The sequence below is a fragment of the Phoxinus phoxinus genome, assembly GCF_949152265.1.
Source record: "Phoxinus phoxinus genome assembly, chromosome: 3".
Taxonomy (NCBI): domain Eukaryota; kingdom Metazoa; phylum Chordata; class Actinopteri; order Cypriniformes; family Leuciscidae; genus Phoxinus; species Phoxinus phoxinus.
In genome coordinates, this window is record NC_136878.1 from 12,001,073 (window position 1) to 12,014,797 (window position 13,725).

Below are 13,725 nucleotides of genomic sequence, written 5' to 3' on the forward strand. Positions count from 1 at the left end.
TTAAAGTTATATTAACGCAATCTTTGTTAACATACTAAAAAATAACACTAAAAATAAAGATGTACAACATTAAACACAACATATTTTTTAAGTTTATTCGTTTTTATTACAATAGAAGTACCAAGGGTACATATCAGCTTAGATAGGAGGGTCTTCGAATGTTGTCTTGAATATTTGCCTTGGAGTCAGAAAGGTTGAGAACCACTGCTTTAGAGGACTTCAATATAGTTTTATAGCTCTTTACTATAAGTTTTCATTTTCAGGTGATCTATTTTTGTAAGACAATTCAGTACGTTAATATGTTTAATATATTGTGTTTGTGGGCTCTGTTTTTGCACTAATCAAAACTTATGTCAACTGTAATGTGCAGGCGGTGCGGTTAGAGAGTGTGTGGTCAGACCGTGTGCGGTACATGGTGGTAGTCTACACAAATGGCCGTCAAGACACTGAGGAAAACATCTTGCTGGGGATGGACTTTAGCAACAAAGACAGGTAACTTCAATCAGACCCATTTAGGAGTTTTGTTTCCTCCTGCAGAGACATTACGGGATATAAAATAAGGGTGTTTTTCTTTCATTCACAGTAAGAACTGCTCTATTGGGATGGTGCTGCCACTGTGGAGTGACACCAAGATTCATTTAGATGGTGATGGGTGAGTACTGCCCCCTCTGGGAATGGAGAGGAAATGCTGCTGCTGGCCACTTCAATACATTTTTTTTTATTTGATTTGTCCACTGAAAATGAAAACTATGACAATATTAACAAGCATTCATTATTTGCATTGTTATTTAGAAAGGTTGTAGTTCTTTTATGACGTGTGATGGCCTTAGTTAACCTCTCTTTTTCTGTCTCCAGAGGCTTCAGTATGACTACCGTCGGGCGCACGCACATCTTCAAGCCAGTGTCAGTCCAGGCCATGTGGTGAGAAAATAGTCAATTATTAATGTACTAGAGCTATTTAAACTCACATTTTAGAAATTTCAGTCTGTAGTACATGCTGAATATAGAAGGAAGTTGTGGTCATGTTCAACAATGGGTCTCCTTTTACCAGTTTTACTTGTTAAAACTGTGTAAGAGGTCATTTAAGTGCTTTCTTCACCCTAAAGCACTCAAACAATTAATTCTAAAAATAATAATAATAATAATTCTGAACTGTTATTTCCAATTTTTCATATTACTATTTATCTTATAATCAACTCCCTTAATCAGGTGAAGTTAAATAGTTTTTTTCACCAAGAGCTGGGTGAATTTATGCACTTATTTGTTACTGGGGTAGCTCCTCAGGGGGTTGAAGATGACATGGAGTGTTTTTCAAATGTTCACAGGTGCTTTGGGAGTTTGATATCTTTAAATATAATAGAGCACCACACTGCCATTTGGTGACCCATTCAAACAAGTATTGTGTTAGTAGCATGGTAGTGAATATCAGATCATCAGATAAGCAATGTTTAACATGACACCTTTATATACCAATAAATGAAACTATACCAATGATTACTGAAGGATTACCATATCCACCAGGCACTGCATGGATCTCCAACATGCGGTCCAAAAAAACACAGTAATACCATGGTACTTTTTAGTGAACAAAAGTTATTAGTGCCGATTCCAATGCAATTTGATAGCATTTAGACCTGTAGATCTTTTGCTCATTCTGAAGTTGGAAATAGATCTGAGCGCAATTGCTGTTCATATATCCCTAAGCAAACTAAATCTAAAGGAGAAAAGCCTGGTGGGAAAATGCCCTTAACCAACTGAGATTAGTGTTAAGTTTCACCAGTGTCATTTTTAATTCAATTTGAGACACTGTTTGATCCTTTTTCTGATTATAGTTTTTTTATTTATTGTGAAGCCATAGCATATGGACCCCAAAAAGAGATGGAAACTCACATCGTGATCATTTATACATTTGCATAGGTCTCTCCATTTTCCTCACCTTTAACCTGCTCTTCCTTCAGGTCTGCATTGCAGATTTTACACAAGGCATGTGAGGTGTCACGAAGGTACAACTATTTCCCCGGTGGCATGGCGCTCACGTGGACGGGGTACTACGAGAGCTGTATCGGCTCTGAACAGAGTTGCATCAACGAGTGGAATGCCATGCAGGACCTGGAAACACTGCGACCAGACTCTCCTGCAGTCTTTGTTGACAAGTGAGTGCAGAGTCCATGGCACTTGTGCAAACCACAGGCAGATTTAATTCTACATTTTGATTTGTTTTTTTGGAAGTGACTTTTTTTTTTTTTGCATTGTCCTTTTGTGACCAAGTGAGACCTTGAGAAAAACAGACATATTTGTTGAGGGTATTCACAATTTAGGGTGCTTTCACATCTGTAGTTCGGTTCATTTGGTCCGGACCAAGGGCGAAAAATAATACTTTGTAGCATTTTTCAGGTGTTTTGGTTCCTTTTCACACCACACTGATTGCTCTGGTCCGAATCAGTTGATGAGTTGATGAAACTAACCAAAATGCAGTCACGTGACAACATCCACATCACTCATTGGCCAGATGTGTCTTGAACGTATTTCCATAACTGCAGTTCGATTGGTCAGAATTAACGTGCGGGGAAATTCCAACTCTTGGAAGTAAACAAAGAGGAGGAAAATCCGGCAAACAACGCGCATCTTTTTACTATGGAGAGACGACTGTTTGGGCTGATTGTAGCCCAAATGTAGATATTGTAGCCCAATATCTTCACCACTTTAGGCAAACAATAACATTTGAGAATGAAGCGAGGATGCTGCTTGAAAATAATGTTTTAATGCACGCACGCAAGTCACTTCAGGAGGAGACGTGCATTAATGTTGCTAAACAGTGACATAATACACAGCGCAGCTGACTACGGCAGCTTGTTTAGTCCAAAAATGCGGAGTTCTTTTGCAGTTGGGTCTGTACGAGGTCGGATCACATTCTCACCACAAACTAACCGCTCCAGAGTTCGTTTGAAAACATACGGTACGCTTGTTTGGTCCGCTTTTGGTGCGCACCCGAGTGCGATTGTTGTATTCACACCTGCCCAAATGAACCGCACCAAGGGGGACAACAAACTCTAGTGCGATTCAACCGAACTAAATGAGGCAGGTGTGAAAGCACCCTTAATGTATCTGTAGGAACTGAGGCGATGCACTTTGAGTAAAGTTTTAAAAGAGAGGGTGTAATGCAATTGGTTGAGCTAGTTTTGCTGTGTTGAGCTAATCATGTCAAACAAGCATGTGAACATCAAAACAAATTACACTTAATTTCTTTGTAAAATTAAAAAATATATTGTGTGGGTAGTTTTTTGTATGTTTTACTTGTTTATGCTTTTTATATATTTTGTTTAGATTTTTTTTTTTTTAAAGATGATGAATTTTCCCAAACAGTAATAATATTAATTTAAAAAAAGTAATACAAATAAAACAACAACCTTCACCTTGAAATGATGCTCTTTCTTGAACCCTTGATCTACATTGTGTTCTGTTTCTGTTTCTCAGGCCAACAGAGAGGGAAAGGACAGAATGTTTAATCAAATCCAGACTCAGGAGTATCATGATGTACCAGGACTTTGAAAATGTCACGTCCAAAGAGGTCAGCAGGAAATGCAGAGTGCATAAAAACGCAGTTACACACTGACATACTGAGTGATATATTTCACTACAGACTCAAAATCATAAGTGGCCACAGGAGAAACATTTGAGTGTCACATCCGACAGTGTGTCTCGGCTGAACTCTTGTAATCAGATTTCAGGAGATTGATCTTAACAACAGTTTTAAATAAGATCCATAACATGACAATTGTTGAGTCTGCAAGTCAATAATGATGTGTGTTTTTCCTTAGATTCGCAGTGAGCTGGAACAACAGATGAACCGCAACCTGAAAGAGTACAAAGAGTTCATAGACAATGAGATGCTGCTTATTCTTGGGCAGATGGACAAAGCCACTCTCATCTTTGACCACCTTTATCTGGTTAGTGCTGCTTTTATCAGACCCCAACCGTTTACCCCTCTTTTTAAAGGTTTTATCATATAATGATCAGCAGATCACATCTCCCCCAGCTGACCCTACCCCCTAAAAATAATCCTTAAAAGGATCCTTTTAAGGATTATTTTAAGAATCCTTAAAGTAATTAATTAATTAATTATCCAAATTATAAAAAAATATGACAAATTACATCAAATAACTGATTGGTTAAATACGTACAAAATAAAATGCAAATAAGAGCTGAGATTTTGAAGCACTTGTTTGATAAGAAGTTTTAAGTTTCGTTTTAATTCATTAAAGGGGTCATGACATGAGAAACCAAATTTGCCTTGATCTTTTAGTATATAAGAGGTCTTTGTACCATTAAAACGTCCTGCAAGTTTCATAGCTTAAGACGTCCTCCCCATTATAAACGAATCATTTATTTAATAAAGCTCTAAATACAGCTCGTTCTGGATTCATGGTAAGAAGTGACGTCACGGTACGAAGTGACGTACCAGCGTTTGCATATGACCGCCTCCAGGCACAAGACAACTACGCTTTAAGCGCAAGACAACTACGCTCATTTCGTATCGTTGTCGCGCCCGCGCGCCTCACAAGTGTTAAGTCGACGGACAGCGAGTGGGTCTGTGTACAGGGAAATTACGATGCCACGCAGATGTGCTGTTCCTGGCTGTGGACAAACAACATCTTTGAATACGCTGCGAAAGATCCAGTCGTCAGGGGAAAATGGATGCACTTTATTTTTTGCGGACGTCTCAGTCACGGCAGTGTTAGTTTAAGCGTTAGTTAATCCATTTGAAGGATGACTGTTTTGAGAACAAATCCCAAAATGATGCTGGCTTTGCCAGAAAACTGTTGCTCAAAGATAAGTCCGTGCCGACTATTCTGGGCTCAACGACGTCGACGCAAACTGTAAGTAATGTGTTTAAAACTTTAAACTACTTTTTAAATACGCTGAATCCGCACAGGTTCTGGCTGGGGGCGTTAATAATTGATGCATAGGCACTGACGTTAGCCAATCATAACAGTGGGCGTTAACACTGAACTCTTAAAGGGGAAACACCCCCAAAACAGACTGTTTGAATCAGAGGATGAGAAACAGGGTGGGAAAAGGTCATAAATCACTACATTTTAAACGTTTTTTTGTAAAAAAAAACTATAGTAATAGGCTACTATATTTGCACCTAAGGGAACATAATAATAAAATAAAAAAAAACATGTCATGACCCCTTTAATGTAAAGCTTGTTAGTTCTGTAGAAGAGCAGATGATATTTTTCAAATATGGGGCACTAGATGCCAATTTCCCTAAAAAGCCAGTGATTTGCATCGTTCATTTTTCAGGGTTCTGAATGGAATGCTTCTAATCTAGAGGAACTTCAGGAAACTGGGTGAGTTTTACCTTTTACTGGCATCCACAGTTTGTTTTCCACCCATACTGTTGGTTTTTTCAAGAGACTTCTTCTGTAAATGGGTTTATGTTCGGTAAATGTGAAAGTTTAAGGTGAGTATGTATCATATCACCTCTTAAAGGGCAACATTTTCTCCCGCTTCAGCTAAAGTTCAGAGTAAAGCCATCAAGGCTATTTCTTTTACAACAAGAAGCAGGGTGTATTTTTACTACCTTATGAAAGGAAGAAGAATAAACTTGCATGCAATATGGATTTCTATTGTTGTCCAGATGTAATTTATGGCATCTCCTCATTTAAATTCATTGCTATTTTTAGGGTGGGCTACATCTTAAATGTTACAAGGGAAATAGATAACTTTTTCCCAGGAACATTCTGCTACCACAACATCCGAGTGTACGACGACGAGGCCACTGACTTACTGGCTCACTGGAACGAAACCTACAACTTTATTGTCAAAGCAAAGTAAGGCACTTGTCTTAAAAAATAAGCAGCATACTTTTCTCTTTCCTTATGATTTTTCACACCCTTCTTCGTGCTGTTTTGTTCTGTACTTTATAGAAAGAATCAATCCAAATGCTTGGTTCACTGTAAGATGGGCGTAAGCCGCTCGGCCTCTACTGTAATAGCATATGCAATGAAAGAGAACGGCTGGACTCTGGAGAAAGCATATAACTTCGTCAAACAGAGGCGCAGGATCACCCGTCCCAATGCCAGCTTCATGAGACAGCTGGCGGAGTATGAGGGCATACTGGATGCCAGGTACAAGAGAAATTTTCTTTTTTTTATTGTAATCTGGTATGTACATTTCTTGTTAATGGTTCTTCTGTGTACCAGATATTTTGAAAGTTAAAGTTAGGGCCCAGTGTTGCTTTTGGACCACATTGACTTTAGACAAGTCAATTCTATAGACAAGACACATTCTTTTATTTATTTATTTATTTATAAATTATAAGTAATTGTAAATAAATAAATAAAATAATTGATCCCCCCCCCAAAAAAATAAAAAAAGGACAAATCGATTGATCAAAGACGCATTCTTTCCTGAAACTATATTCTTTTTTTAGTTTTGGAGAATAAAGTAAGTCACACAGGTTTGAAACATGGGTTTTAAAGCTTTGTCTTTTTTCCTTTCAGTAAGCAGCGTCATAACCGCCTGTGGCGTCCTGATTCAGATTGCGATCACCCTGACTGTGAGCAAGCTGCTTCCCCTTGCTCTGTGAATGCAGAGACTGTGGATCACGTCACCCCTGACCCCACAAACCCCAGGGTCACCGTATGCTGTGAGCCTACCACCCACTCCTCTCCAATTAGCCTAGATCTTGACCCAGGCCACCCACAAAACTACCACTACTACTTCCGCCGCCTGTCTGACTCGGCCCTCGACAGCAACCCTTCCACGCCTGTCCATGCACCGCCTCTGGTGGATGTAGATCGTGTCTTCATCGAGGTTGCCGATGTGGAGCAAGATGCGCTTCTTGACGATGAAACCATCGAGGGGCGCGACGGCCTTCATTTACCCCATTTCGGTGTCCCAGAGGAGGGTACGACCGCTCGAACCTGTTCTCGAGGGGCGGAGCCTTTGGAGGAACTACGTCTACGTTTGGAGTTCAGCACGGTGGAGGAGGAGGATGAAGAGGAGGCTCAGAAAGAGCAAGCAGAAATGGAGGCATTAGCAGAGGGAGCGAAGAGAGGAGATGGAAGTGAGGAGTTGTCAAATAAAAAGGGGATTGATCTTGCAAGCCTGAACCATCTGTGCAATGAGAACTCCAACAACAATAACCACCTCAGAACGCAACAAAAGCTCACTGTAAGTTTCTTGCATGATCGCACCAAGTATTAGCACTTAGCACCATTTGCATCACATATTATTTGCATTACATATTTTTTTCTTGTCTTTTCTTGTTCAGGAAAGTGCCCATCTGAAGCAGCATGCTAAGCCGAGTCTTGCTCCTGGTTTGTTGTTCGCTTCCAAGCCCACCCAGAGTGCTCTGTTGGAGACTAACAGACAAGGCCTTGCCCCTTTACCCCTCAACAGTGTGCCCAATATCTCTATTCAGACGCCACCCTGTGCCAACTTGCCCATGACAGCCAAGTGTGGTAAGCTTGCCTCAGATCTGTGCCTTGATGCCAATGCAATGCCCTCGGGGCATAAAGATAAGCCAGAAAGCAAATCTCTTGACAAAGAAACTGAGAACCGGACTCCGATGCTTGAGGCCAAAGGGGAAGGAGATCTCAGACAGAAAGAGACTGATGCACAAGGTTCCTCTGCTCTACCCAGGAACGAGAGAGAGATGAAGGGCTTAGAGAAGGCGGAGACCGCTGGTTCTCCACAACAACAAGAGACTCTGATGGAGCTGCAACGCTCTGGCCTTGTTCGTCGCAGAAAAGAGCGGTTGGAAAAACTCTCCGGTCTCTTCCAGGAGCGTGCACGTGTAAACGAGCAACGGGGAGCAGGTTCAAGCAAAACCGAGGATGCAACAAATAATTTCAGTGATCCAACCGACCCTTTCCACAGACCTTTTGGAACACGGGCAGAGTTCTCTACCGAAGCAGAAGTGCCACTGACGAATGAAGTCTTGTTGGCGGTCCTCGGGTCAGGTGGCCAGACACCGGTCTCCTCCCCGCATGGTTCCACGCTCACCCGCAGCTCCAGCACCGACAGCCTCCGCAGCGTACGCGGCAAACCAGGCCTTGTGCGTCAACGTACCCAAGAAATTGAAGCCCGAATGCGACTTGCAGGACTTACTGTACCTTCTCGACTAAAGCGTTCCAACTCTCTCGCCAAACTAGGCTGCCTCACCTTCTCATCTGAGGACTTGTGCTCGGCATGCTCCTCTGATGCAGGGACCCTTCTCATGCTGTCATTGTCCCCAGAACCTGAGCACTCACTCAGCCCAGAATGGGCCAGACCGTGGCCCTCTTCCTCGACCTCCACCAACATGGAGGTCTTCAACCAGGGCGAAGCTGGACCTGAAGAGTCCAAGAGCTGACAGCGGGCAACAGTTTTAGAGCAACAGTACCTTTGGTTTCAGCTTCAGCTGGACTTCTGCAGCAATGTTACTGAGATATTTATATTTATATATTTTTTAAACATTTCAGCCACTTGGGGAAAATTGGCCATTCACAGAAGTTTTTGAGGTGAACAGATCTAACAAGTTGGGTAAACGGTGTCTTCTACAAAAGAATTGCTTTCTGTTATGAATATAAAAATAATATTCAATGAATCCAAAACCTTCTGGACCGGCTCAATAGATGTGTATTGCACTGAGTGACGAACAGTTCATGAGGTTTTCACTGCTCTTCCTCTCTGCTGTTCTGAAGCAAAATAAGCACTCGCCATCCCAGAGGCCATTACTTGAAAGCGTCAAAATAGACTATTGTGTAATGTTTCCATCAGCCCACCCATTTATCGCACCATAAATCACTTAATTGCCGCCCGGTATGAGTCACAGATTCCTTCGGACATGGTCACACATTTGAAAAAGGTTTTAAAAAAAATCATACACCCTGCTGTGCTCCTGCTTCCTGGCTGGATGGTGAAAGGAAATGGACTCTTTGCCGTGATTAGGAAAGTTTTTTTTGTATGCTGATGGACTCTTTGATCATTCACAGAGCACTGATGATTCACTCACAGGTTTCAAAGTAGTACCTCATACCAGCACAGTACTGTTCGTAAGCCAGGCAGATAACGGAACAGGATGACTGGCAGCACTTCAGTGTTCACACACAACGCAGTGTGTGTGGAGGCTCATTGGGAAAGCTGATGGAGGACCACCAAAAGGAGATTTGTTTGGGATTCTTCCATCTTTTTAATACTTGATGATGGTGTTGAAAGACAATCAGAAAGTCGGAGGCAACTTCAAGCTGCTGTTTTCAATCCACTGAAACGCTCATAGATGCAGTTTCTGTTCTTACGAATGTGACTGTCCATGTTGCTGTCAAAATAGCGGTAGGGTTTTGGGGAAATGTTTGGGTCACTATTACTGTTACAGTCTCTAATAGCACATATTTGTTCTTGTAGAGATTTGATATCATTGCAAACTCCTCCATAGTAGTTTCTCTAGCAGAAGAGCTGCTCCATGTTTCCAGATGTGATACAAATGAATCATTTACCCATGTAAAGAGTGACTGTTATTTTTTAGGACTTGTTCCTGAGGCAGTGGCTTGTTTATGCCAACCTGAACTGAAGCTTTTGCAGTTTGCTGATGATTCCCACCATGTTATGGCTTAACTGTTCTAACTCTTTTTCCTGTTTGTACTCGCTGTCAGTTTTCCATAATGAAATCAAAGTAAGGTAGATTGGCCTTTTGAACCAGATTTATACAGAGGTAGAACTGGTCGCTCTGAAAATGTGCAGCATGGTTTCAAAAACTGTTTAACTGTGAGTGTGTGTCTGTGTGGGTGAATCTCACAAAAGCATGTCCAGGTCGCATTTCGCCCCAAAAAAGTCAGAAGAGAATTTTTTTTTTTTTTTTTACTATATTAAATTATATTTTGCATTTAGGAACTGAGCCCCATTTTTACCATAAACCATTACCATTTCATTGCTCTCAATGGAAACTCCCTTTAAATTCATGCTCATACTACTACTACTATAAAATAAAAGCAACAAATATTACAATGATTCACAGATACTTAACAACCTAAATAATACATCAAGAATATATTGCTTTGCAATAAAGTAACTATATATATAAATATACACTTTTTTTTTTTAAAGCATTACAGTAATGGTCATTTTAAAAATAGGATTAATTTTAAGCATTTAAGCTAAATATAATTCCTTGTTTTTGATTTTATAGATTTTATGTGATATTTGGGGTGAAAAAAAAAAGTACCAGACGTGTTTTTGACAGTGATAATCACCCCTGTGTCTGAGGACACTTGCCATGCCAGTTGTTGTGATCACACAAGCTTTGATAACAAACCCACCAATGCATCAATCCAACTGTTTGTTCATATCCTGGTGTCAACAGCCCTTTATTTACCAATCTGATTACAGCTCGAGTTAAAGTACTTGAGGTTTATTATTATGCATACTTTCCAATATTTTTTTAACTGATTTTATACATGCATCTATGCTACCACATTGAGTTTGAGCAACAGAAATGTGAAGTTTGCGAGTGTGTGCGAGTGAGCGGTGCCTTGAACAACGGCTACACCATTACTGTGAACTATTTATGAACAACAAAACCCTTTCAGAGAATGTGTGTGCACATGAGCAGGCTCATAGTATATACTCACGTCTCCGCTTCCTCACATATACACAGCAGTACACTGTATGTAAATATGTATGTTGGTCATATAACAGAATTGCTCATGGTACTTCCATCTGAAAAGTCGACTTGAATCAGTTCCTCTATCCTGTAGATGGTTGCCTGAATGATTTTTGGTTGATTGGACAAGTATCAACACTATTTAATATTCCTTCTGGGGCCTGGATATAAAATCTAAGAGGAACAATGAGCCAGAAAGCAGTTTTCTGTCATGAACAGTTATATGCATCCTTCTTGAATGTGCCCTGAACCCTCCTCTTCTCGCCGAAGTCTTTGCCATTTTGTGTCTGATGCCATATTGAGGTCAAATGCGAGTCAGAGATTACAGATTAAATGTTATTGGTTGCCTGCATTGTCTTGTGTCATCAACATCAAGTGCCTTACCCAGAAGCACTAGAGGCATTGTTCTGTGTTGACTCCCATTTGATAATGTTGCCAGTTAAGGCAGAGGCCAATGGGTTACATGGGCACATTTTAAAGCTGGCAGACATTTTCCTACTGTACACTCCTACATTTTATTGTTGTATAAGAGAAAATAGCAACAGATCATTGACATTTGGCATTATTTCATTTTGATTAAAGATGAAGACACTGCAAACTCATGAAAGCTGTTTAGAGTTGTCAAGTTTGGGGAGGTTTTCCTTTCCAAAGGAGCAAGGAAGGATTTTATGCTTTTCAAGTATGAAGTGATAACCAAAGTTTTGTGTTGAGAATCAATATTAAATGCCACATTTGTTGATGCTGTTGATAATGGTACCACCGTAGATTCAAGCTATTTGCATGGGAGAGACAGTGGCTTTTTTTTTAAAGAATGTTACATTGGTTCTGTTCCCAAATCATCCATAGGCTTTCCTCTAGTTGGATATTGAGCGTCATTTTGTGAATTAGCAATGCTGATTAAATGCGATGCTCACAAAATAGGAGCGCTCGCCTCTCCTCACCAGGTCACCATTGTTTTCATTAAGTATGCAGTAATTGTTTTCCCTTTGTACTGCAGATTTGCTGTAGTTTCAATGCATATTGCACTTTGTACATTTTGTTGATGTACTGTATGTGTTTATTATGGGAATAAACTTTTTCATGCAATCTTTTTTTTTGTTTTTCTTGTCATGTTTGCTACATTTACTGGCAAAATACTTTAATCTAGTCCATTTTAGACTCTTTTTTGATTGGTTAACGCTCTAGTATAGTATTATGACATCATAGTGTGCCATCTGTGCTCAGTATATTCTGGCATGGTTGTGCAGATCAGCCGGCTTATGCAACTACAGGCTAGACCTCCTTGCGCGCATGACGTCAGAGGTTTTATTGCAGGCTTCGAGGTTGTAAGAGGGTGGTTGATGACCAAGTCTTCTCAGAAAAAATGCACATGATCGGTCTGTGCATTTCATTTTCTTGTTAATATAGGGGTGAAATGCAGCTGGTACTTTATAAATGGTCTTTTGTAAAGAAATAAAGTTATGGTAGTGGACAAATCAGTGAGGAAGCAGAACATGCATGATCATTGTCATTTATGATCTAAGGATGGAGATACATGTAGCAAATTAGCTCTAAGAAATATTAATAATCGATAATAACTAACTTGTTTTCATTGATTATGGATATTTGGATCAGTTAATAGAATTGACTTAATGTAGTAAAATTAATATTATAATCAATTAACCTGTTTGTGCCGTGAACGCTCAGTGTTAATTGTTTATTAATTTAAAAAAATTGGGGCATGGGAAATGTCTTTCTTACTGTACAGAACTATTCAGAGCCTGTAGTTAATATCTATGATTAGAGACTCCAGATACAGTATGAGCTTGAGACACGGACAACTTTACGTGTGACATGAACAAGACTTTATTAACTATACATTTAATCTACTCTAACATACACGTCCATACATGCATACAGTTTACCAAGAGAAAGAGCTGAAGCCGAATACAGGAAAGCAAGAAGTTATAGCATTGTTTGAAATTCAGCAGATCAACAGCCTTGAGCAAACCACCAGTTTAGTTCTAACACACCCTTCTTAAAAAGGGGTACGGATACTTAATGTATCAAATAACGAGACTAAGTTTGACACTTGCATGTCTCGCCCATTTGAATTAAACTGTCCTGATGCAATTTGTTGAGGCTCCAGTTGATCTTTGCTGATGTTGTCTTGATGTGAGAACCAGTGAGTCAGAGGATCTTTGGTGAATGGAAAGACAAGGCCTGGCACAAGCTTGGGGATCCTTAGAAAACTTCTAGTCATCTTCACATCAGGATTTCAGAAAGGAACTAAGAGGCGTGATCTTGTGATCAGTGATTTTTAAAATGTGAAGATGTCACACCATCTGGAGGGTCGTGAGCCAATAAGAAGTTGTTCCCTTTGGAGGGAATTTCTTTACGACCTTTTGTTCAAGCAGGCCTTTGAACATGTAATTGATTGGGTGTTTAACAGAAGAATCTTCAAGATTCTTATAATACTAATGCGTCACAAAGTTAGCTAAATGTAATGTAAATTAACAAATGGGGGGCGAAGATTGGAGTTTAGACTAAACATGCAACACATATGATTTTGGTTAACTATATATATTCAAGTCTGAAACATTAATTCAGAAGAGTTTAAAAGAGAGAATGAATACATATAGGCCAACCACATAAAAGGAAAATTATGAGATGGTAAAATTAGATACATGTTATACATTCTCATGTAGTTAAATATAGATTATATAGAGTTAAAAGTGTTTATTTCTCCTTCTCGGCAAGAATTAAGGGAGAGTTACAACTCTCTGCAAATTCCTTTTGGGGTCGTAAAAAGTCTTATCAGTCTCAATGTGTCCTGTAACAGGACACCGGGTTCTGCCAGTGTGTTAGCTTCATTTGGGAGGATGTTAATTTTGGGGGAAGTTTCATAGACCTTTGGGAGTGAGTTTGCTGGATTATTCATTAAATATAATGAATAATTTATGTGTCTGATTGGTCCAGGTTTTATTATATATATATATTTATATATTGATGCTCTAGTTATTGATAAGGTAAGTAAGTAACAAGTATTTGGACACTTTTGTCACAATTAAAAAATATCTGAGGACACATAAAGT

The 13,725-nt window shown here is 39.7% G+C and overlaps 1 protein-coding gene across 2 annotated transcripts in view; it reads left to right on the forward strand.

The window, feature by feature from the left end:
• The window catches only part of ssh1a (slingshot protein phosphatase 1a), a 38,986-nt gene extending 27,533 nt beyond the window's left edge, over positions 1-11,453 (forward strand). For both annotated transcript variants that reach the window (XM_079607732.1, XM_079607733.1), the window contains 11 exons: positions 371-492; positions 584-652; positions 856-921; positions 1,959-2,153; positions 3,475-3,568; positions 3,819-3,947; positions 5,308-5,354; positions 5,691-5,837; positions 5,934-6,134; positions 6,510-7,182; positions 7,283-11,453. In XM_079607732.1, the coding sequence (XP_079463858.1) occupies positions 371-492; positions 584-652; positions 856-921; positions 1,959-2,153; positions 3,475-3,568; positions 3,819-3,947; positions 5,308-5,354; positions 5,691-5,837; positions 5,934-6,134; positions 6,510-7,182; positions 7,283-8,365 (2,826 nt within the window). In that variant the 3' untranslated portion in view covers positions 8,366-11,453. The remainder of the gene's footprint in view (positions 1-370; positions 493-583; positions 653-855; positions 922-1,958; positions 2,154-3,474; positions 3,569-3,818; positions 3,948-5,307; positions 5,355-5,690; positions 5,838-5,933; positions 6,135-6,509; positions 7,183-7,282) is intronic.
• The last annotated feature ends 2,272 nt before the right edge of the window (positions 11,454-13,725 follow it).